Raw genomic sequence first — 25,142 nt, 5'->3', positions numbered from 1 at the left:
GTTGTAATACTAAAACATGGCAAATCCCAGACCGGACAACACAGTGGTATGGACCTGTCAATCACAGTAAGCCCCTCCCTAAAGCATACCCTGCTTTATGGTCTGTTTGACTCTAAATGGACAATCATTTACTAAATGAACATCATGCTGTATTGAAGAAGACTTGAAACTAGAGATTGAGACCATAAACTCATGTTTACAATGTTTACTGAGGGAATAAATCAAGAGAGAAGTAGAGTCATTTTCTCATAGACTTCTATACAACCAGAGGAGTCGCCCCCTGATGGTCAGTAGAGAGAATGCAGCTTTAAGACACTTCTACATTGGCTTCACTTTTTGACCCGGAGGTCACCTCTGGATTGTGCGGATCAGTCCCAGCCACTTTGTTTGTTTCCCATCAATGCCAGGGATGTTCATGAACACCGGATTTGTTTTCAGCGCACACTAAGAGCGGACAGCTAGCAGACAGTGAGGTGATATTTCCTAAATATGACAGAAAGTGTTCTGAATTGCAGACTCCACCTTTAACTTGTAGATTTTGACATACAGTGTGCTTGGAATTACTAATTTAATAATACAACAGAATTTTGTGAAACACCAATTGGTTCCAAATACCAAGACTCTTAGGCAGGGAAAAGGCTGAATGAGGGCTTTATTTAAAGAAACAGATCATAAAATGATGGCAGGCGTCTCCCATCCTAGAGATTTCAGGCGGGTCAACTACTTACTTGATGTTGTTTCATTCCACGTTTGCAGTCCTCTCTTCAGCCCACAAGCATCACATTGTCTCTTAACTTGTTTACACATATACCTGTGGATAATAAAGATATGTACTTGTTTTATAGCAATAAATAAGGACTAATAGCAAATATAAACATAACCTTCTATTCACATTATACATAGGACTATACTTGAGCTACCTTGTAGGATATCACAAAATAACTTGTGTAAACACAAACAATGAAGCAAATACAAATATGAGCTCCTATGATACAATGTTACTGTCTGAGAAAGTGGCCCAATAACGTGGCGACTAGGGGTGGCAATCACCAGATTACGAACACGATAGGATATTATCACAGAACCATATTGTTGCAAATTTAAACACTTTGCTATATGTGTTGCGATAAAAAAAATATTGCAGTATATTGCAATTTCTACTAACTACAAATGATGCAGTAGGTCTGTTTTTCACGAGGCTCATCTCACTTCATCAATTATTACTGCAGCAAAATGTATTTGACCTTCAAGCAGACAGACCGACCAACTCTCAGTCTTTGTTTTGACCAACACCCTGCCAATCCCACTGACTTTACCCATGACTGCACCAGGAAAAAAAGCAATTATTTTAGCAATTTTTATTTTCAATATTAGAAGTTTTATTATTGTTTATATATATAATAAAAGATCGATTCTCAGAGTCAGTGAATCAATACAAAATTGTTACGCGAATATCTCGATATTCTGCTGTATCCCCACCCCTTGTGATGACCTCTGTCTCAGTGTAGATGTCAGTCTTTCTCTTTCCAACCTCTTCTCCCACTTCTCGCTTCTTTCTTCCCCTCACTCTCTCTCTTTACCTTTCCCACCTCCCTTCCTCTGATGTCCAAGTTGGCTTGTGGCTGCCATACACTAACTAAAAATAGCTTTTGTCATCTCAGAAGCTCTCATGCCGCTCTCCATCTCTGTCACAACACAGGCACACGAACACACAGAGCTGAGTGCTTCACAGTATCTCCAGAAAGGAAAGAAATTCTGTTCATGAGGTTTTAGAAACATGAAACACTTTGTGTTCACTTGAAAAGACTTCTTTTCACGAGTTGGGCTGTGCTCGTATAGAGAAACATTCCCAACTTTTTGCTCTGAAGATTGGAGTGAAATGGTAATGAACCAAATTACTCATTATGATAGTGACTAGTTTACAATGTTTGGAAAGCACAGAGGGAGGGGAATGTGACACTGAAAAGGCAGACTGTAATTTTTACAAAGACAAACAGTGGTTTATCTCCCGTCTTTCTGAATGGAAAATTGGTGTTAATTGCCGAGAGTGTCTGTGTCAGTGTTTGCAGAGATGCGCGATGCATCCGATATGAGCTGTAACGGAGAAAACAGACACGTAAATACACAGAGGCAGAATGGGGGGAAAAAGAACCTCAGATACATAGAGACAGAAGGAGGGAAACTAATGGCTGTAGGAATGGATTTATGATGATAAATTGCTTTTGACCTATCAGCTGCTGTCTGGCCTCTTTGCAATGTCTCACTTCAGACCTTGAAGTTGCAATCGAATTATTCAGCAACTTCCAGCGAGCCTCGCTTCTGCTGCTGATGCAGTGTGAGAAGAGGAAAAGGGAAGTTAGAGAGTGCATTTAGATGCACAATGTAAGATAACGGGGCCTGTTCCGGGGGGAAATGGTATTCTGATTGAGCTATGTATAACCATTAACACATCCTGTGTGGGAATAAATCAGTTATCATGGCTGAATGGTGAAGGCAACAGGCCACAGAGCTATTAGTCTCACCGTGTAAGTATAAATCCAGTGGGGTGTTAGTGGGAATCACCTTCAACTGGTTAACAAGGGTTGAAGCCACCGTGTCAGCAAGCACCCACTCATGAGAGAGAGAGAGATGCTGAATCCCCATTAGCCTGACCTCTGACCTTCGCGTTGAGGGGGACAAGCAAGGAGATTCCTTACAGGAAATAAGTTACTTTTCTATTATGTCTGAATAGAAAGATTAGGACTAAAATACATACAGAATCCAAAAACTGATTATGTTATTGTGTATTCAAATATGCACTCGGGGTCAAGTCAGGTAGTCCTGCATTTGTGTAAGTACTCTGTAAATAGAATGGGCCTCGATAATCAAAGGAGTGGCCCTCGTCCTCCAAGCGTGTAGTGCTTTGGAGTAGAACATTATTAGGTTAGGAGCCTGGCTTCCCCTTTTCCTCCCTCCTGTTTTTACCTTGCGTCTCATTTTTGCTCTAATGTTTCGTCTCTCTATGTCTTGCCATTTGTAACCGTTCTCATTTGTTGCCATCAGCTTTCAATTGGTCTGTTAACTCCTTGTCTCAGCGTCTTTCTCGATATAGACTATTCTGTTGTATTTTTGACCAAAAGTATGGCCAACCACATTGACAGTTAAAGGAAGAGTTTGACATTTTGGGAAATGGGCTAATTCACCTTCCGGCAAAGAGTCAGATGAGAATATCAATTCAATCTCATGTCTATAGCTAAATATGAATCTACACTACAGCCAGGAGACGGTTAGCTTCATTTAGCATTAAGAGTCGACACATGGGGGGGGGGGACAGCTAGCCTGGCTCTGTCTGTAGGCTAAGCTAACCAGCACCGTCTGCTGGTTCTAGATTAATATTGAACTCTCTGCAAGATCGGCACATTTTCCACCTGTGTGTGCGTACATGAGTGAGCAAGTGTGAGTTGATTTTGCATTATTCGCCGCATGTTTTAGAGTTGGAATGAAGTGTTTTATGACACCTTACAGCCAATCAGTATCCGGACGTGGGGTTAGCCAATTGTAGTTGTTTTAATTCTATCAGACAGTACAGCAGTGGTCGTTGCAGACTCACCTCGTGGAGATCTGCACTCTTCTGAATGCATCTTTCTAGTTACACCTTTGACTGTTTTATTTAGGTATTCATCAGCATTCAGCTTTGGGTCAAACTTTATGTTTTTTTAACAATTGTTTTTTGTCTCTCTTGGGATTTAAGCATCAGGCCTGTTGGCTCAAACATTTATGTTTTGATACATTCAGAGAGACAATTGTATGACCGCATTCACAGCAATAGGCCACGCCCCCAAATACTTGTCTGTCTATAACAGTCCAGAGAGTCAGTGCTAGAAGACTTTGTTTTGACATTTTGTTCTTTGCAATGATTCATTTGTCCTCACTGACCCAGCTGTCTGACATACTTAACACAACTTAAGAGTCTGACAGTACAAAACATTTCAAAACTGAAGTACTGGAAAACAGGACCGATATTAAAGCGAAACTATTAGGGCGATGACAGCAACAGTTTTTTTTTTTTTGTTTTTTTTTTGTTGTAAAATGATACTAGCAACATTACAGCCTTTGTCACATTCCAGGTGGTGCCATTACTGCATCTCTAGGATTTGAGCAGTTAGATAAACGCATTGGTAAAGTTGTGTAAATCCATTAGTGGTAGACAATCAGCAACATCTGAGTTTCATTCCCCATGGGTGCAGTGTGTCAGATAAATATGGCTACCAGATTCACAAATGAAGTTATGCAGGGAGCTTGTTTTTCAATATAGTTAATAAAAAGCATTTGATTATGGAGGCTACTCTGAACACAACCACAGTGACAAAAAAACCCCAGAAGCAGTTGTTAATATTATGTACTCCATCAGCATTGGAAACATTGATGTTCTTTACTTTGGTGGGGAGGAATATTTCTGATGTAATATTTAGTTGAACATCTGTATGTGTGACCTAACCCTGAATACCTATAGAGACAATATACCATTCAACCCTTATCCAGACCCAGGTACCCCCTCAGCCACTAGAAAGTGGGCAAGGTGCCGATACCTGTGAGAATTGGATAGAAAGAAAGGGAAATAGAACGGTCGGTACTGTTCATCTCAAAGGAACACTTTAATTCACTGCACAGCAAAATTAAAGCATGTCGAATAACTTACTGCAATCAGCTGGCAAAACTACAAAGTGTAGGTAATGCACCCTGTTAAAATGGGTCAACATGTTCCTCATACCTGAACAATAGAATGTGTTGTTTGCCATTGAATCCCAAAAGGACTGTTAACGATGTGAATTGAAACAAAACTACCCTGTTAAGTTTAGGAAAAGATCATGTTTGTTATGTAACCTAGGATGTTTACCTGCTGTTTTTTTCATGTCAAAGCGTTTTTTCAGAACAAGGTAAATTTCCTGAGCTTTAGCAGTCCAATCCAAGAGGGAAAAATGTATTACTCCTTCCTTTTAATATACATTGCGTCACTGTTTACATGAAGGCACTAAAATGCCCTCAGAGCATTCTTCTGAAAGGAAACTCAATAAAATATCTTACAGTAGTTTAAGCTGTACAACAGTTTAGCTGCTATGTTTAATAGGATCCTGGTATCTGGCCCTTTGTCTGCAGGAATCTATTCAAACATTTTATTGAAAAAGTGTTGCAAATTGCCATCGCTATCGTTATGAATGGTTTTGATACAAAATATTCGCAGGTGAGTATTCCACATTTTGGTGTTATTAATTAATATCGCCCCCTCGGGTGGGTAAAGGCCTTTAGTCAGATGGAAATAATAGACAGCAGGGAATGTTTATGTGCAGATTCAAACATGTGAGATTTCTTCATACACCTGGCACACACAGAGGAAGTCAGACACGACCGAGCAGCTCAATGCAAATAACAATCCATACTGTAGACATCTAAAGAAAACGGTAAAGAGGTTGTGTGTCGTGTTCTGTCGTGCGGTATTCTCTGAGTGTGAGAAGCATTAGGCCGGTTAGGAGCTTTTTTAAAAGCTGCTGTGGATTTTTGTTGCCAGGCGCTTTAGAGACCAGCCATTCTGGACACACCACTGGCAAGTGAAGATAGAGCGAGCGAGTCCTCCTGTTACTCTGCCTCGCTTTGAGTTGCGTCACGAGGAGCAGAGGGTAGCCCTCAGATCTACCTACCAAACCTGCCAGCCAGCAGTGAGTCACACTGCTTTCTGCCTGCTTGGCTGCTTCTTTGTATCTGATTTAGATCAGAAAAATAGCAGTGGTGGAATGCGCCAGACGTGACATTTTTCTGCTGAGAGGTTAATAAATACCTGATTTAACACCAGAATAGATAGTTACTGATCTGGGATATTGATAGATATATTGCTTTGTTGGTAGTCTCATGTATTTACCTCTGGCTGCAGCCTTCCCGTTCTGTCTCTCCTCTAATCATTCTTTCAATGCCACTAACTGTTCTCCTCACCGTCCCCTGAGGCATGGAATACGTCTCCACACTCAACAGTGCCATCTGCCATTGTGCTGTCATTCGCACTCCTCATGCGGAGTCAGTGCTGCCAGATGGGTGTTTTGTAACCACAGATAAACCACGGGTCAGGGACAGGTCTGCTCCAAATTCCTCTTAAATCACAAGCTGACTGATTTTGTGCTCTTCAGGAATCAGCCACACACAATCATTCACCATAGACATAGATATCTAGTCAGCCATTCAAGCTGGTTTAATATTGTTTTGTTCATTCCAGGTTTGCATGTGGGGTCAAATAAGAGGATTCCCACCCCTCAATATCTGCCCCCCACCTCGACACACACACACACACACACACACACACACACACACACACAAACAAACGCACAAGACCAGTACTTGCTACACTTTTCTTTCAAGTATTGTGTTTCAAAAAAGTGTTTCTCTTCTTGGAAGCCTATTGTCTCAGTGAATCAGAGGCTCAATCTTTCAGACCTTGATGGTAAACAAAGGTCACACGTGTATTAACGCAGTCTGATTACGGCGCGGTGGCCAGAATCAGATGCCCGTCAAATTCGTCTCATTGTAGCAATTGTTAGCAATCACACACAACCGACTGGGAAAGAAATATTCACGTCAGCCTCCAACTTTTAATTGGGCATTGGCTAAGCCCCGCTCCCCGTGGATACTCCGTCAGGCTGTCAGAGCTTCCATGGAGCCCACACTGTCACTAACTGCACTACCTGAATGAATATTATCTATTTTTGCAATTTCAGGAATAAGCAGACAGTAGGGTCTAAAATATACGTTTAAAGGATATATATGATTTAGCAGTGAAAACAGGTAAAAGAGATAAAACTAGAAGCTAAAGCTACAGACCACAGTGTAAAAGTGAACCACCACATAACCTGGAGATAGAAACAGAAGACAATGCAATGAAGGATCAACACTGTTTCTGTAAAGCCTGGTAGATCTTTAGTCACTGTTCATCAATCATAAAAAAGCTTAAGCACATTGTGTATACATTTAGTATTCCTTCAGTAGCTACTGTAGCATAGACGTTCTAAAGCTTGAACATAACGTTTTAGAAACGTGTATTTACTTTCAACCTCCCCAGGTAACGAGTTTAACTATTACACAACTGTTAACCATGACTAGCTCAAAATCCAATCACCAGCCTGGAAATAAAGAAGTTCTGAAACCATTTTATATGAGTCTATGGATCAGAGCTGGATAGTTGTTGGACCCTTGTCAGAACTGGCTAATGCTACGCTATGATTGGCTAGTCAGTTTACGGGGGGTGGGGCTTCGCAAAATGTTGATTTAAATTCAGTGATAGCGGGGATATCTATCACTTGTGAAGAGATGTACAGACATGTCAACAAACAAAAGAGGCACCATCATTGGCAGAAACATCAAAATAAATAAAAATTAAATCCAATATTTACACTAATACAAGCGATTCAGCTCAATTAGGATATACACTATTTGTATGTGGTTCCACCTGGTCTTGAACTGCTAAAATTAGGTAGCTAATTTTGGCTATTTATCTGGTGTGACTACAAGGTTAGCACTAGGGCTGACCACCTTAAAGTAATGCATGAACCCTCAATCTGATTTCATGTTGCACACAGCGGCACCTTTCTCCTCACAACAGCAAGACACTGTAAGGTCAACTCCATCTGTGTGTTCTTTACGGGTTTTTCAAATGGAAAGGCCCACTTAGCCTTTAGCAAAAAGAGGTGACGTAGGTTACAAGAGTAAGCTAATCAATAGTTCCTTACCTTGCTAAGAAGTTGGATCTGTGCATTGTCACGTGTAGCTTTTCATCTAACAGCTCACAGCGCATTGCTGCTCCTGACTGCTCCATTACTTCTTACTGCAAAAATGAAAAGTGACAAATGACTGTAGCTGTATTATTCATAAACAATCACGGTCAGCGCTTATCTTGATCTTGTTTCATGGGATTCATAACTCTATGAGTTAGAATGAGGCGATTCGATGATGAATGGTTCCTGCTGAAAGAAGTGCAAACCATAAATAGTATGAAACATGGGGTTTGTCTTCATGGAATCTTAAGGATTTTGACTAACTTCAGCGGTTGTTCTCAGGTCATAAATTACTGCTAACTTGCTTATCTTTGGAGACACGGATATCACAGCAGACGCCCGTCTGAAAAATAGCGGGAGGATGATTAAAAATGCATTTTACAGTGCAAAGGAGATTGTGTGTGTGTGTGTGTGTGTGTGTGTGTGTGTGTGTGTGTGTGTGTGTGTGCGTGTGCGTGTTTTCTATCCAAGCAGACCCTGGAGGCTTGGACGCAGTAGCAGCTACAGCAGTGCGCTGGCTACGTTTCTGTTGCTGCCTGCCATGTCACTGAGGGTTTATGTAAGAGCACACGCATGCCATGTGGCTGTGGCACATGAGGTAGAGCGCTTGACCCGCAACCACAAGGTCAGTGGCTCGAACCCCTCTACAGGCAACATGCCGAGGTGTCCTTGAGCAAGACACCTAACCCTAAAATTGCTCCCCGGGCGCTTCATTGCAGCCCACTGCTCCTCCGGGATGGGTCAAATGCAGAGAACTGAATTTCCCCATTGTGGGACTAATAAAGGCTTAATTATTATTATTATTATGCAGGCTCGGCCTCTGTCTCACAGCATTCTGCACACACTGAAGTAGCACACACACACAGTGTAAATACCCCTGCCATGGATTATGCATGTATCCCTCTCAAGCATTCTGCCACTGAAGTAGCATGGGAGCGATGCTATGATGAAGCAATGTAAACAGCCATATGCAGAGACAGCCGATGCCGACATGCCGAGGTCCTTCTGGTGTGTTCCTTCCAAAACAGGCTTGACTGCATGTGACAATGTTAGCAACAGCATGCATGAAGCATAAGGCACTATTTACATAGCCCTGACGGAAACCTAAAGAAACAAGTCTAAGCCAAATACTTTTTTTTTTTAGTTTACCGCTAACGGGAAAAATACAGACCTCAAGTGCTTAAAAGGGCAAATCACAGTCCATGGCTGACCTCTAAAACCTTGGCTTGTATGCCGGGGAGATGAATAGCCAGTGGCAAACCTGTTACATGTTGTTGATGACATAAGAGGCGGTGCAGAGCGTCCTGTAGGACCCTTTAGCGAGGAGAGGTGACCTTGTGGGCTTCATGAGGGGGAATATTAATAGGCTTTAGACCATAAATTCCTCTAAAGTTATTATACAGTACTTATAGGAACAGTAACATTAAGGGGGATCGATTGTCAGAAATATAATATAATATATGCCAGCGGTGTGTGAATGAGTATGAACAGCTAGTTAGAGTCCTGATGGGCAGGTGGCACCTTGCATGGTAGCCGCTGTCATCAGTGTGTGAATGGGTGTGAATGTGTGAATGATGACATGTAGTGTTAAAGTGCTTTGAGTGTTCGGATGACTAGAAAAGCACTATACAAGTACGTACAGTCCATTTACCATCTAGTATACAATTATCTACAAATAAGAATCCACCTGAGATAAATACATTATTTGAATCGAACTCTAGGACCTGTATTTTAAAAACGTAGCTGACCTTAGTACAAATAAGCACAGATATTGTCAAATCAACCACTGAGAAGGATTATTTATTTCATAATGTAACGTAATATTGTTGTGAATTATGACCCAAAAACTATGATTAGCTTGTTTCTGTCTCTCATTAGAGGGGAGAATGTTATTGTTGTAGTTTATTTTTGTCCTTGGAAACAGTTGAAAAAAAATTTGTTAACTCAAGATCTACTTACCTGCTTTTTCTGGAGCTTTCAACCATATCTTGCGGTCCTCCTCAGGAAAAACAAAACATCTAGATAAATTGATTCATAGAGAGATAAGAGTGAAAGTAAATGGTAATGGTCCAGAGAGTACATAAATGTGATTCACATTGCAGAGCCAGAAAGATCCAAATACCTCTTACTGTAGGCTTCCTCAGATCAGTTACACTTATCAAGGCTTATATTTACCTTTTTTTTTACTATATTTTTTAGTATTCAGATAACATTAATCCAGTTACATGCAATCTGCAGCTCTCCAGACTGCAACAGAACGTGGATGTAGTAAACAAATGTTCATGGCATTTAAATCCCGACCCTCGCAAGCTCATCACTGGAAGCAACAAGACGTCTGTCCAGCTTAACTGTTATCCCAAGAGCTGGCAGCACGGGTCGGGCCGCTGAGCACCAATCCGGATCGCAAACATTGCTGTTACCTAACTCTGAAGTTATTTTCAAACCGAACACACACAAGCCATCGGTCGCTCTGTTACTGATGAGCCTGAGTGCTGTTGAATCACTGCTCTGTGCTGTTTTGCAGTGAGCCTTATTATTCATCAGTCGCTGATCGTTAGTGTGAAACGGCCTTCGTTTAAGTGTGACTTTCTATTCCGTGCTACTTCTCTCACTTCTCTTTCCTCCTTGTTCCACTTTTTCCTCTCTTATTCTTTCTTCCCTTGCTTCCCCCCTCTAGCTTTTCCCTCTCTCGGTTTTTGGATCGGCACCAGAGCCAGCTTGCAGTCCGATTATGAAGGCTTTAATGTTCAATTTAACGGCAGCATGTTTTGGGTCATGTGTTTTTTTGTGTGTGTGTGTGTGTGTGTGGAGGTTGGGGTGGGGTGGGGTATCTGTTTGACGGAACAAGCTTCACCACACACTCATCGACCCACACCAACCCTGACATTAGCCTTTATGAAGCCAGCTGTGCCCGTCTGCCCTGCTCCTCACTGAGTGGACAGAAACTGGCAGCCTGTCCTCTGATGACCGTATCAAACAGCCGTAATGGCAAACTGCGGCCAAATCAGGAAAGAAATAAGTCTAAATGGAAATGTTAACAGCCTAATATCCGTAGCTGTAAAGGTGAGGAAACTGATGCTTCAAGTCCAGACCGGCTCTTTTTCGGTCGTGATAGTATCTGCGTGTCATCTAGTGAAGGTCTTTAGTCCTCAATAGTTGCTGTCTAGTCCTGCGACGTCTGACATCGCCTTTCACATGTAACAAAGACAGACGAGATGAACCGAAGAAAGATGGAGGAATTTCTCTCCCCCTCCTCCCTCCCATCATCAACATTTCTCCCGCATAACCCCCTGACAACTCCCCTCCCCCCCTCCCCTCTCCTCAACTCTTCCTTCCCACGCTGTCCCGTCCGTCCACGTGCCTCCTCCTGTTCCGCCTGGACAGATGAGCTGATTCGGGGCCATACGGGGGCAGGAGGCAGAGCTAGTTGGAAGGAAGCCACATCGCATTCATGCAGAAAGCGCCAGGCGCCGTCCTGCTCATCCTGGCTGCCCCCCCGTCCCGACGGGGCATCAAATTAGTTTGGCTTCTCTGGAGCAGAAGGCCGGATAGGGACGGAGCTCAATCGCTGCCACACTCCCTCGCTGTCACACTCATTTACGTCTCCTCCATCTTTTTTCTTTCATATTTTCTCTCCTCATATCCCCCCCTCCTTCTCTTCTGTCTACTAACTCCTCACTGCAGTCTGATCGCTTTGCCGCTGCTGCAGCATCTACATAGGTGGGACCTCATTGCAGACAGGCACTTTTTCAACCCGTCCTGACTCTCATCATCTAACCCTGTCTTATTCATCCTCCTTCTCTTTCTCCTGTTTCTTCCTCTCCCCCCCCTCTCTCTTTTTCATCACCCATCTGCTGCACTCACTCCGCATCCTCCCATCAGGTTTTCATGGCCCCCCCGCATCGGCTGCGGTTGCGTCCTCGCCTCTATCTCTGCCTGTATGACCACACCGTCTGTCGCTCACACAGACAAGGACTCGGTCTGGTCCCGCCTAAAACAAAAGCACATGTGCTTCTGGTTGCTCCCTGGATGAAACTGCAGCAACAATTAATAATCAACTATTAATTGTGGATGAAATGGATTATTGGAAGAGTGGTTGCTCTCAGTGATGAAACCACAGATACCAATCAACTGACTCTGCAGTTCCCCTCAGCTTTACAGTTTTAAACTTTAAAGTTTTCAGGAAATGTAGTTCTGTTTTGGTTATACACCAGCACATTTAGTGTTTTGATTCCCTCTTTATGCTCTTGTCGAGATCTTTTCCAGATGCAAGAGGCAACAAAAAATCTTGAAAAACTCACTTTATGCTACCCGTCCAGTACATAAGAGCCAACAGATAAAGTTGGCAACTAGCTGGTGAACATAGCGAGTTATTTAGCAGCTAGAGAGACAACTATTTCCCTCAGGACCTAGTGGAGACCAATATACAGCTAAAAGAGGATGGATACTGGACTTGATGAATCCAAATGAATGCTAATGTTGCTTCAGAACTACTGGGTGTGTAAATAAGCAGCTGTCACCTTAAAAGGTGATGATATGTCAAGGTTGTGTTCACAATGAAAAATCAATTTTTTATCACTGCCAGGAGGATCATCTTACCGGTCTTGCGTTCGTAGGAGAGTGTGCTCCTCTGTGTCTGTCCACGACTAATCTCGCATTCTGCTGCGGCAAACTGCATAATATTTGTGAGGCCAGTTATGGCTGCATGCATTAGGGCCTTTTATGGTTGCTTACTTTCTCAAAACACCTTTTACTGCCTTTTTTATACTGCCCATGACTGCCTGCTGACTCCTCACTCACTACTCTTAACCGGCCCCCGGCAAGTAGGGGCCACTAGCCAGCTGTTGGTTGCATTCATTTAATCACACAATACAGCAGTGGTCCTGCAGACACACCTGGCGCAGATCTGCTCTCTTCTGAGTGCGCCTTTCTAGTTTAAAGCTTTAGTCTTACCCGTTGCACAAGCAGGATCTGATGAAATCTGCTGGCAGATGAAATATTAATATCATGAAAGTACTTGATTTCTTCTAAGCTGAGTCACCTTGACTTAATAACTTCATGCTTGCAGCTTTCATGGAATATGAGCAAACAAAAGCCAAAGACGTAACACCCAAGTTCAAGAGCACCTGATTCTCTTTTTGTTCAGCGATTCATTTGCTTAAGTAAGAGTTGTTGAAGTTATAGTTCACATACATCAAACTGTGACTGAGTTGTTTTTGTGAGATCAGCAACAAAACTGCACATGATAAACTATAAGACGTTCCCTCAAATGATAACACAGAATGGATATGTCTTCCAGTTTGTTCCATTTGCCAAAATTGATGCTGTTAGTGCAACCCAGAAGTCCTAAGAGAGCAGCCTCGCTGAGCTTAGATTACCCATCAGCACTTACAGTTTTTACCAGACAGGTCAAGTGGAAGGTTATATCCAATGAGTCACTCTGCTTCTCGTGGCGACCCACAGGGTTCATGGCCCACAGTAGATGACCAGCTGAGCAGGGACTCAGTGCTCATCCACAGGATCACTGCATTAGCCTCTGACCTCTTGTTCATGTAGCGCAGCGATGCAGTGATGACATGGTTTGCACTCAGCGGGGCTTTAAGTTCTCAGATCAGAGCTGATCCATAGCATTTACTAAATGATGTACAGCAGAGTTGTAGGGCCGTATACTTTGGCGTCATCGCACAAAAGTGCAATCCATTTACAATTCCCTTTTACATGTGCAAAGGGCAAAGGTTTATCGTTACCTTTTTAACTGTAACTCAGTTGTTACATGGTTTACTTGGCTTGATTTTAGCTTTCCTGTTGAATCCTGCTGTTGTATAATGTATTTCAGATTTTGGTGTATTGGGCAAAATCTTGTGAAGCTTGACTTGAATTCATAATAAAATATACCTAAGAGACGGTAGCTTCGGTAGCATCTCTGTGGCACTTTTCTTCATTGAGCGAAAAACTATGACAGCATGCTAACATGCGCATTGTGATAAAAATCTGATGTTAACAGGGTATAATGTTTACCACATTTGATGTCGTGGTTTAGCATGTTGGCATGCTAACAGTTGCTAATTAGCACCAAACACAAAGTGCAGCTGTGGCTGATGGGAATGTCACTAGTTTTGCGAGAATAAACGTAATAAGTGTTAAATATATATATATTGATAGATTTAAATTTTGACCCAATAATAGCACTAGATCAAAGTAAAGGGATTCAGTTGTAAAACATTCAATTTAATGAGTTAAATTGAAATTGATGTGCTAGAGTGAAAAGACCCACAGGGCCCTTTAAACCAGAGAGTTAATTTATCCTCAAGATGACTGTTGCCAATGTGTGTCGGAAAACATTTAATACACTTGGAAGAGATATAAACATATAAAGTTTCAGATGCAAAGTGAAGAAGTGAGGGACGAGGTAACTGGAAGACTCGTATTCAAGTCCGAAGTGTCCGAACCCACCCGGTGTGTGAGAGTTTCTCAGAGTAAGTGAATGGTTCCACTGGGTCTACTGGCTCCTAGCTGCTGTGTGTTGGTGACCCTGACCTTCCTGTGTAGGGGCCTAAGGGAAAAAGACAACTTCCCTACAGGGACCAATACAATGTAAATTTTGTTGCCTATTTTTAGAACTACAATTCCATATGAATCTCTAAGGAAAGGCTGCAGGCTGTAGATATTGAAGGTTCCCAAGGTAACTATACATGATGAGGCACATCAGCAAGACTTCTTTAAGCCACCTTGCAGTCTGAATAGCTATGCAAACACACGTGAAAACACAGACCAGCAACATTTGCAAAACTAAAAAAGCACTGGATGGGAATAGGAAATCGAAGCTCATTTAATTACTGCAGGAAATGAATGCCTATTGATTTAAAATGCAAATTATTCTCTGTCATTATTTTTCCATCTGTTTCTTTTATTCCGCCCTTTAATTTCAAACTACCTCATGGTACGGCAATCAGTTAGTGGCCTCAGTAGTTTTTACCAAGGTTATATAAAATGATATGCATGTTTTGGAGGTGTATTTTAACACCAATCTCTTGCTGAATAATGATGTTCCTTTCATTCATGATAGTTTTTTCCCCCTCTTTCTTTTGTTCCCGTCTCAGTTCTTCCCGTACGGCGACGCGTCCAAGTTCGCCCAGCACGCCTTCAGGACCTTCGACAAGAACAGTGATGGCACCATCGACTTCAGAGAGTTCATCTGCGCATTGTCCATCACATCGCGGGGCAGCTTCGAGCAGAAGCTCAACTGGGCCTTCAACATGTACGACCTGGACGGAGACGGCAAGATCACAAGGGTGGAGATGCTGGAGATCATCGAGGTATCGCAGCAAAGAATGATCCATTTAAGGGAGCTAAATAGATCGGAGGATTAGTAATCCAGATATTCTCATATAAATATATTTTGAACTGGTACAACTAGGTTTTTTTTAAACTTAGTTATAGGTTCTACAGCAGAGGGCTGAGACACAAATATAATGTGAAAAAAGCAACAAAAGCAGAAGTGTATGTTTGGATTACATTGATAATAATATAGTAACAAACATTAGATTGTCTATCGGCCTGATTAAGAGTAAAAGGTGCATGTGCATTCAAAATATGAGCAGTAAAATCATCACATAGCACATAGTATACATATAAAACAACGCTTGCCAGATACCAATCTTTCAAAAAGAAATTCACGTGAATTAAATTCAAGTCAATAAATCCCCGTTGTTGTGTGGTATAGAGCAGCAGCTGAAGCCGGCTGACAGGTGATCCAGCTGTGCTCCAGCTGTCCTGACGAAATCAGACGCTGACACATTTCCCTTGATTCCTCGCTTCTTCTCTACACATTTCTCAGTAATAATTGGAAACATGGCCGCATTAAGAGGTTTGAGATGTAAATCATCTTCTCCTCTGCCCCCCCCCCCCCCCGCCTCCTCTTTGCAGGCGATCTACAAGATGGTGGGCACGGTGATCATGATGAAGATGAACGAGGACGGCCTGACGCCCGAGCAGAGGGTGGACAAGATCTTTTCCAAGATGGACAAGAACAACGATGACCAGATCTCGCTGGACGAGTTCAAGGAGGCGGCCAAGGGCGACCCGTCCATCGTACTACTGCTGCAGTGCGACCTCCAGAAATAGGCCGGTGTAGGGCGGGCAGAGCGCTCCGCCAGCCGCCACGGACTGCACAGAAAGAATTTCATGTTCCATTCAGTTTGCAGCTATTTCCACTGAAAAAAATAATAATATATATATATATATATGCTTGGACTACCTTTCAATGGATCTGCTTCTTGTGTTTGAAACACTCGTGTGCATGAGAATGTTATTTGCTATAAAAAAAGATCTACACACAACATACAGTACAGTGTGCGGGGTGCACGCCACATACACACTCACAGCACACACACACACACACACACACACACACACAACACACACATCTTGCACAGATAATATATATAGAAATATAAATATGAATATATATTTAAATTATTCAATTTTGCCAAAATGTGAAGTGTGCAAAGTATTTTCCATAAAGTATCATTCTACCGGAGCTTATGCGCATCGTTGATGTGCTACGTTGAATTCGCCGCTACTCTATTTATTGTTCCGAGTTTACTGACGCTAGCTTTGTGTGTTTCATGATACTGAGGAATATCAACCGAACCAAATTCCTACAAAGATGTATCTGCCTCCAATAAGACACTCTATCCGTCGTCTCCAACGCTAGCTCTTAGAAAGGACGGATGAGTGTTTGTCTGACGTTTTCCTTCCAGAACATGCTTGTGCTGTTAGTTAATAAGATGTAAACGTAGTTCATTTGCATGCCTTTAGGTTCTGCCTTAAAGAAATCTCCTCGTTTTGCATCCCGTAACTGAAGACAGAAAGCCTTATCGCAGCGGCGCGCTGACACTCGGGATAAACTGTTAGATTTCTAACCAAATTGGAATGGGAAAAAAAACACATTGCAGTAGGTCATTCTACAAGTATCGTCGTATGGGATGTCATTCCTGTGATCCGTCGAGGTGTCTTCTCTTGGCTGCTTTAACTGTGGGAGCATGTTCCTTGTAGATAAGCTGTAGTATATGTTGCTAAGAACTCAAAGCCTTCTCCCCTGTGCATTTAAAGACTATCTCATTACTAATTAGCATATGTTGAATGTGGAAGAATCCGTCATTTGGAACCTGTTTCAGAGATTTAAAAAGAGAGCCAAATTGATAGATTTGTAAAGCAAAGGAGACGAGGATTCCCTGGAGAATGAACAAAGCTTCCATCAGCTGGAGATCGATTAGAAAGAAGAACTTAAGCGTCCGTCTGCAGCTGGAGAGCATTGTTATCAAACTTAGTTACAACCTACGTGTCACCGTCGCATCCACTTCTTTTCCGACTAGCCTGCAGGTTGCATATCAATACGATTCATTTGGAGGAGGGTTTTTTCTGAGCGGTAAAGGAGAGGAGAAGTTAGGCCCGTGCAGCATTTCTTGTTTGTCTTTTTCAGTGGAAGTAAATGAGTGCTGAAGCAGTGAGAGGAGCAGTGAATGTTTTTTTTTTTTTCATTAGTAATCCGTAGAGGACAGCCCTAACTGTAAAGCCACGCGTTTAGTAGTTTGGACAATTCTCCCCTTCGGAAACCCTCCCAAGTATTTCTCCTTTTACCAATCAGTCGATCTTTTTGTACTTTTTTACTCCCTTTCTCTCGCGCATTGTACACGTACTGGTGCATTCGAAATGTAGAGAAGTTCAGTGAAGCGCGGCGCCTCGTATAAAACGATTCGGAAAGAGTCCACTTAAACACGTTTACCTGGTCCTGTTTGAAAGCACCGCAGACACTCTCCAACCTGAATCCATACTACCAGTGTTTAAAGAGCTAAAGGAGGCGTGATACGTCACAATATATACAGTATTGCAATAAAGATCAAGCATACCGGTCCATCGTTATGTGTCACCTTGTGATCTGAACTTCTTTACACGAACATCTTTTGGCCGAACAATGTTTCTAATTCCAACTCTGTTACTACTATTATTGCTATCAAGATACCAAATGTAAGCAAAAGGCAAACGTGTACAAGGATTCTTTTGTAGCATGTATTGTGTCCCTGACGACATGGCTGCACTACTCCCTGTGTTGTGGTTTAATCTAATAAAAGGAACTCTATGGGCTCTTGTCTGGTCTGTTCACTCACCTCTTCAGATGTAGATGTTCGCCTGGGCCGCAGGTTTCCACGGTAACCCCACAGCTCCATCAGATTAGCTCAGATGCCCCACCCCTCACGTTCAAATGGGTTCATTTCAATTAATTTTAACATTACAAACATATTTTTTTATACAATTGAATTTGAACTGTTTAGGTGAGCTTTGTCAAGCTTTATCGTTTATTTTCATCTATATAGTTCCACCTTTTATCATTTACCCGATTGTGTATTTCTAATATGGCCCTGTAAAACCACCAGATGTCCCTGTTGAGACAAAGTTGTTTATGAAATAGTTGTTTGCCTCCATGAACAAGTGCTTGTTTTTTCAGGTGGATTTACAACAAAAGTGGGAATAGAGTAAGATTATACAGCAGAGATGACCGATAAAGGCTTCAGTGTTTACCCACAATACCACTGCTCTCATATGTTTACTTCGAGACATGTGTCCTCACACACAGACACAGCAAACTCTAAACTAAAACCCTAGGGAATGCATCATCACCAGGGCTTCAGGCAAACTGAAACAGGCCGATGTGCTTATGTGGTAAAATGCGTACAGTCTATTGATCTGAATGGGTCCACACAGAGGACAGCACTTCCACTGCATTACATCTACAGTGTGTAATAAGGGAGGAGGAAGGACCCTTAAGAATAGGAGCATTTATTTTACAGAAAGCATATACTTACATAGTCGGTACTGATTAACTCAATTTCATCTCACACACTGTTTGGCCATGGTTAGCTCTAAATTTAAAGATTGTAGGTGTGTGAAAAGAGTAACAAAAAGAGTGAAAAATGACATCTTACTCAGGATGAATACTATGTTCAGACACCATCTAAATCCTGGTTTAAAGTTTGTTTTGCCTGTCAAAGTTTTGAGAATCAAACAGACGAGAGAATTTTGAGAAACAGGGCATACACCAGCTCCCTGCCCTGATGTAAGTCACACACTGCCAGTTTACACTTAACTTACCTATGATGGAAATACAAAAAAATACTTAATATCCTCATTTCAACACAATCATTAAAAAAAAAAAAATCAGCATAGACCAAGGAACATGGTGGTTTGTACAGATAGAAAAAGAAAGATTCTGAAGAGGAGGTGGAAGGCGTGGAGGCTGATGGGGTTTATCCAGAACTCTACTTTGGAGGGTCTGTGTTGATGCCGTATTTTTCTTTTAGAAGCTTCAGCTGTTCTTCTTTCTTCTTTGTGTCCATCTTCTGGAAAGCCTGCAAATTGAGATGATAAACAAGGGGAAAACGTGATTAAATCTGGTATAGTTGCATGAAGATATATTTTCATATTTCCAGGTTCAAACACCTTTATATTTTTTTTTATTTCAATGCCCCAAAACATATTTTAGTTAGATTTTTTCAAAAAGCAAACCCCACAATTGCCCTTTGACCTGACAATGGCTATAGACACTGTAATGCTCATACATACTCTGTTTGCGTTGTAGTAGAGGACCACCAGGTAACGGTTACAGACATTGAAGCCTGACAGATGGTCACAGGCGTTCTTGGCGTCAAAGATGTCTTCATAAACCACATAAGCTGTTCCTCTTGATTCAGGTGTGTTCCCTCTGAGAAAAGAGAAAGAGCAAAACACACAAAGTGATTACAAGACCAATATAAGCTGTAAATAAATGGAACCTAAGCAGTTTTAATCTATTTTACGTAGTGTAATACTCTAAATAAATAAATATAGGCAATACCTATATTTCATTCTTGCTGGTCTACAAATATGTGAGGCATCTATTGTGACATATCATTCTTAAAAAATGATATCTGGCCATCCTCTTTCAGGCGCTATCTCAATAAAGATTTAATCAATGTCTAACTGCTCTTCTTAAGAGATAACAGCAGAGAGAGACGATAAAAATGCACGTCCAAAAAATGTTTATGTTGAGAAATCAAGTACTAGTTTTGCATCCATTTAAGCTTTAGACCGTCACTGAAAAAGCCCCTCAAATAGATTGCGTATGTGACCCTAGATAGGCTGTTTGCTACAACAATAATAATAATGACCAAACATACTTCTTGTTATGTTCTAGCTTTGGCCCTGCAGAAAGCTGAAGTGTACAAACACTTACGTTCTGATTTGGCGGATTGGTCCGTATTTCCCAAAGATATCATACATTTCCTCAGCTGTGATCTTGTAAGGAAGGTTCCTGACGTACAGGATTCTGTTCACCTCAGGAGGTAATCTTATCTGCAATACACAGCAAGAAAAACAGATGAGTTCAACATAGTTTGTGATAAGTTTAACCATAGAAAAGTAAATGATGATGCAATATTAGAACTTGACAAAACATCAGTTACAAGTGCACTGCCATGAAAGTGAATTGCTTCGTTGCTGTTTGAAAGGACCATTATTTTAGTCCATATTAAATCCATTATATTAATAATGATTTGGGTTTTCCAAACTCATCAGGCACCCCTAGATCAGATGAGCGTCAAGTTCTGTTAAAGCATTTAGCTAGCACATTGTCAATTTCGAGGAAGTAGTGTTAATATGTTCATGTTGCCACATTCACGACACCAGATATCAGACCGCAGATGGTTCCACACAAGTCACTTAAACAAGTGGCGTTAGATGTGTTTAAAGAAAGAAAGCGGCACGTTTTAACACAGCTAATGTGATTGTTTTCAATTCGTTAGCATGCTAACGTTAGCCGCATGCTAACACTAGGTGCCGCTAGCTTCTAGCTTAACTAAGCTAATCTCGTTAGTTACATTCCTATAGAACAGCAGACTCTCTCAGACTTACATTAGCGCGTTTTGCTGCTTGCATAGCCATGGTGAAATATTTGTAGGTGTAAATAAGACCGCTGAAAACAAACACGCAGCTCTTCCCGTTTGTCAAAATGGCAGCGGTGTGGTTATGGGGTTCCGGTTCCGGTTCCTCTTCTTCTTCTTCTTCTTCTTCTTCTCTGGCGCTACAAACACACGTTGAAGGATCATTCCGCCACTTACTGTAGCGGAGTGTGAAACCTCATAGCTTCATGATATGTTTTATCATTTAAAGAAAACCACAAAAACAAAATAATAATAATAGTAAAATAGTAATAACAATAAATATAATGATAAAATATATATTCCCGTTAAGTGTCATTGAATCCTGTGTGTCCTACCCTTAACCTAAAAGATTAACATCTTCTTTTCTTCATTAACCTCTATTACTTCTCACTCTTAATTACGTCTGCATTTTGTTATAATTTCGACCCATAGTGTCATTATTCTGCGCTATTTTACCGATTTTGCTTCTGATCTCCTAAAACGTGAGCATTGTTATTAAATATTCAGTGTCATTATTTCTGCAATGCTTTAAAGAAAAGCCACTTAGAAAAAATATTATTTGTTTTCTTTCCGAAAGGTTAATGAGAATATTGAGACCACTCTCATAAGTCATGTATTTAAGTAAAGAGGCCATTAGCCTAGTTTAACATAGAAACTGGAATAAGGTAGCCTGGCTCTGTTTGTAGTTACACTTTATAGTTACTACCACTTCTAAAAGTTGTTCATTTATTCATAAATTAACACATACATCTTTGTTTAATCTGTACATAAACAGAAATGTAGGCTCCTAACGAGCTCCTAACGAAAGTTGTTGTTTTACAGGGAGTTAACTAGTTTTGTAGTGCTGTTTTAAAAAATATATATTTTCTACAGAAACTTTTTTTTTATTTGGTATGTACCAGGTCTGTACTGCTAAGTACTGCCTCCAGGAAACGGCTAACTGCTACAGCCTCACTCTACTGTCCAACTATAACAAAAGCTTGGACCTCCTCTATCCTGCTCTGCCTTTTACCAAACTAACTGTCCACAGTTCAAATTGAAGTATTACAACCTTAAATACTGTGATAAATCCTCTAGGATACTGTGTAACAAACTTTAGCTAGCTTGCTTGGCTGGTGAACAGTTAATAGACGCTTGTTTTCTCCTCTTGGCTTAGTCTAGCTTTATGCTCTGGCCTAATTCAGACATATTGCTGCTGTATTTACATTGCAATTTGTAGCCCTCACATAAAAAAACTTTTTTATATCATGAAAATGACCGATGAGTGTTTTTAAGGAACGATCAATAATGAATCAGACACAGGGGAAACACAAATCGCTTAGCAGAATCAGCTAAATTACAAGTTGTCCGACCTGCATGATCTTTGTCAGACTCATGCAGGACTCCAATCTGCACGTCTCTTTGATGGCTGTTCCATTGAAAGACATTTTCCCAGCAGTTCTGACTGGTTTCTGACACTAGGTGTAGGCAGATACTGTGGTGTCGATACTTCGATAATCCGTGTTGCTACTTTTCACCTGTAGATAATACAGCAAGATGCCCCAATTGGGACAATAAAGTGCAGCACACAGAAACATGAGTAAAATCTTCAAACATTTCAAAACAACACACAATAAAAGTTTTAAGGCTCTTTTTGTAAATCATTTTATTTCTATAAGATACTAGAATCTTTCTTTTACGATGCTAAGACCCACAACATTTTTTATTTAATTGTATTCATATTTGCATTTGTTATAATTTTTTTTATAAATGGCCGGTATGTCTCATGTAATTTGCCTTTGTACTTTTAAGAAACGATCAGCATCTGTTGTTAAGATAGTGACAAAAAGTATTGTACCGAATTTAAAAAGTATGGTGTTGCCCAACCCTGTCTGAGTTCAGGTTTACATGAGTTGAAGTTCATTATGGTGCAATGGCTCCCCTTGGTGGTGTCATTCAGCAAGGGAACTGTTGGATTGAGTTGGAAGGTATTTTGTATTTTTACTTTCTTGAGCCACATCTTGACTGATTGGAAAGTGCTCAGGTTCATGTAACTGAACAGTTGCCATGAGTTAAAAGTCCAACATTCATCCAGCTATTTGATTTTGTTTCTGCCAGGTGGTAATTCTTATTCAATTTTCTCTCACTTTATTTGAACTAAATCGCAAATGTTTGCAGAGTTGGATGGAGATTGTCCCAGTGAAGGGCTTCTTTTGGTTGAATTTTATTATAATAAAAAAAATGATTGATGGAGCTTTTATGAATAGATGCTGATCGGAAAGTTTGAACGCATTTGTGTTGCTCCAAGGCAGATTAATCATTAATAACTGATTTGCCTATATCACTTTTCCTTACAAAGTGAAGGGACTACATGCAAATAGCGTTGTTCAAGTCTACCAACTGCTCAGAGTGCTTTACAACATGTGTGGCAACATCCACACACGCACATTCATATGGCAGTGGCTGCAATGCAAGGTGCTGGCCAACTGCTCACAGGACACTTTGACAGGACTGAACCAGGGACATTCCGACCACTAGCGTTCGAGAACAAACCATCCAAATTAAAAGTCCCGCATTTTACTAAATAATCTCAGAAGAGAGACCAAGTTTGTGGCAAGGACAAAAATAATTAACTACAGGGCACCATGTCAAAGATCGTGCAGATGCGACAAACAGTTTATTTGGAGCCTAAAAGTGGGCCCTACAAAACCACATTTCAAAATGAATACATCTTAATGTTCGGTAGTGTAGTCCTTAGTAATAGGCAATACCTTGTTCTCTTGTTGCTTTCCATCTCTAGGCAAGGACACTGATCTTCATAATCAAATGTCATGAACATATCCACACCTTTGGAAATGGCAGTGTCAGCAACATGAGATGTTTTTTGTTCGTTATTATGATTGTATTCTTTCAGTAGTAGTGGTAACATCTGAAATGAATAAAAGAATGATTCTTGTGGGGGGCCAAATTGCAGAACTGCCGGTGTGGTAGGTGTCAAGCACATGATGAAACAGTCAATGCTTCCTCTACTATTATTAGTATAGTGGTTATGCAAGACTAGTTCTATATTGTTATAGGGAAGAATGAACCCGTGTACAGCTAAACCTTTGCTGTCACAAAATGTACCGTGGGGATGCTGAGTCAAGCTGCTGCTTCTGTCTGCATAATATGAGTCAACAAATGATTATACATACCTTGTGTGATGTTTATCACAGTTTCCTTTGCTTTCAACGTGTCTGTATAGAGGAAGGTGCTGGTGAAATAACTGAGGCAACACGGACAAGTTACACCAGTCAGAGGAGGACATATAGTTTAATTTTCACACTTGGGTGGCATGCACAAGCAGCTGCATATCTGTCCTATTTATCAGACTCATTTGTCAGTATACTAAGAAATATGAAAAAAACATATAGTCTTGTTCAATCTTTGTGCATGTGTGTGTGTGTGTGTCAGAGAGAAAGACATTATATCAGCTAATTATAACTCACAATTTATATTTTTGATTATATGCATTGCATACTGCGTAACCTGTGTCCTCCATTTTTTGTTATGCACTGAAGTATTTTAAGCTGTTAAACCAATGCACCATGGATTTGATATTCTGAATGACAATGTTCACATATGGTCACCACAGTTTCGTGAGATGGTTGACATCTAAACATTTAAACAGAACAGCCATATGACCAACGGCTGTGGCGTAGTGGAGAGCAAGGTAGTTCTCCAATCAGAGGGTCGGTGGTTCGATACCCGGCTTCGGCAGTCGATGTGTCCTTGGGCAAGACACTTAACCCCAAGTTGCTCCTGAAGGCTTGCCATCGGTGTGGACTGGATGATGAATGTTAGTTAGAGTCTGATAGTGGCACCTTGCATGGCAGCCTGTCATCAGTGTGTGAATGGGTGAATGATATGTAATATACTACTGACTGTAAGTCGCTTTGGATAAAAGCGTCTGCTAAATGACTGTAATGTAATATGACATATTCATCAGCTGCATTGTGAAAGAACGTCATGACAAGTTTAAATGAATATATCATATCGTATGTGGTTTGAAACAACTTTAATCTGCTGCTGGTAAATAAAATGATAAAGATGAATCAATAAAAATGATCAGATAAAAGAGATAAATACTGGTCAGGAAGTCAGTTCAAACTATTGATCTGCCAGTATCGGGATCAGGAGACAGGCTTTCTATTCCATTTGGAAAAGAAAAACAGATTTAGTCCAATTTGTGCATTTACTTGTGTAAAGCCTAAATATAAAGTAATATATTATACATTATAAAATAAATAATCTGTTAAATGTTAAAGTGTATGGGTGTTTGGCATAACATTCCTACATACCTCCCATATTTGGAGACACATGTAAGCTATAAATCATATTTCTAAGAAACTTT

The 25,142-nt window shown here is 40.9% G+C and overlaps 2 protein-coding genes across 2 annotated transcripts in view; one reads left to right on the top strand and one right to left on the bottom strand.

Moving 5' to 3' along the window:
* vsnl1a (visinin-like 1a) overlaps positions 1–15,996 on the top strand; it is a 32,645-nt gene extending 16,649 nt beyond the window's left edge. The window contains exons 3-4 of the mRNA XM_054618516.1: positions 14,894–15,109; positions 15,720–15,996. Of these exons, the coding sequence (XP_054474491.1) occupies positions 14,894–15,109; positions 15,720–15,917 (414 nt within the window). The 3' untranslated portion in view covers positions 15,918–15,996. The remainder of the gene's footprint in view (positions 1–14,893; positions 15,110–15,719) is intronic.
* A 2,620-nt stretch (positions 15,997–18,616) lies between these two features.
* On the bottom strand, positions 18,617–20,861 carry sf3b6 (splicing factor 3b, subunit 6). Its single transcript, XM_054618679.1, has 4 exons — positions 20,742–20,861; positions 20,065–20,183; positions 19,416–19,554; positions 18,617–19,201 (listed from the first exon to the last, which is right to left on the bottom strand). The coding sequence occupies exons 1-4, from the start codon at positions 20,769–20,771 to the stop codon at positions 19,112–19,114; spliced, it is 378 nt and encodes a 125-aa protein (XP_054474654.1). The 5' UTR covers positions 20,772–20,861; the 3' UTR covers positions 18,617–19,111.
* Positions 20,862–25,142: the final 4,281 nt, after the last annotated feature.

This window comes from Anoplopoma fimbria, chromosome 18 (assembly GCF_027596085.1).
Source record: "Anoplopoma fimbria isolate UVic2021 breed Golden Eagle Sablefish chromosome 18, Afim_UVic_2022, whole genome shotgun sequence".
In the NCBI taxonomy this organism is placed as follows: Eukaryota; Metazoa; Chordata; class Actinopteri; order Perciformes; family Anoplopomatidae; genus Anoplopoma; species Anoplopoma fimbria.
Note: the sequence above shows the minus strand (reverse complement) of the source record. Positions and strands in the feature narration are given on the sequence as shown.

Bases quoted from the DNA above. Each gene is read 5' to 3' on its own strand.
- sf3b6 (XM_054618679.1), bottom strand. From the start codon at position 20,771: ATGGCTATGCAAGCAGCAAAACGCGCTAAT. The intron at 19,555-20,064 runs GTAAGTGTTTGT...CTCTTTTCTCAG, and splicing joins CCAATCCGCCAAATCAGAAC to AGGGAACACACCTGAATCAA. The intron at 19,202-19,415 runs GTATGTATGAGC...CTCAATTTGCAG, and splicing joins TCTACTACAACGCAAACAGA to GCTTTCCAGAAGATGGACAC.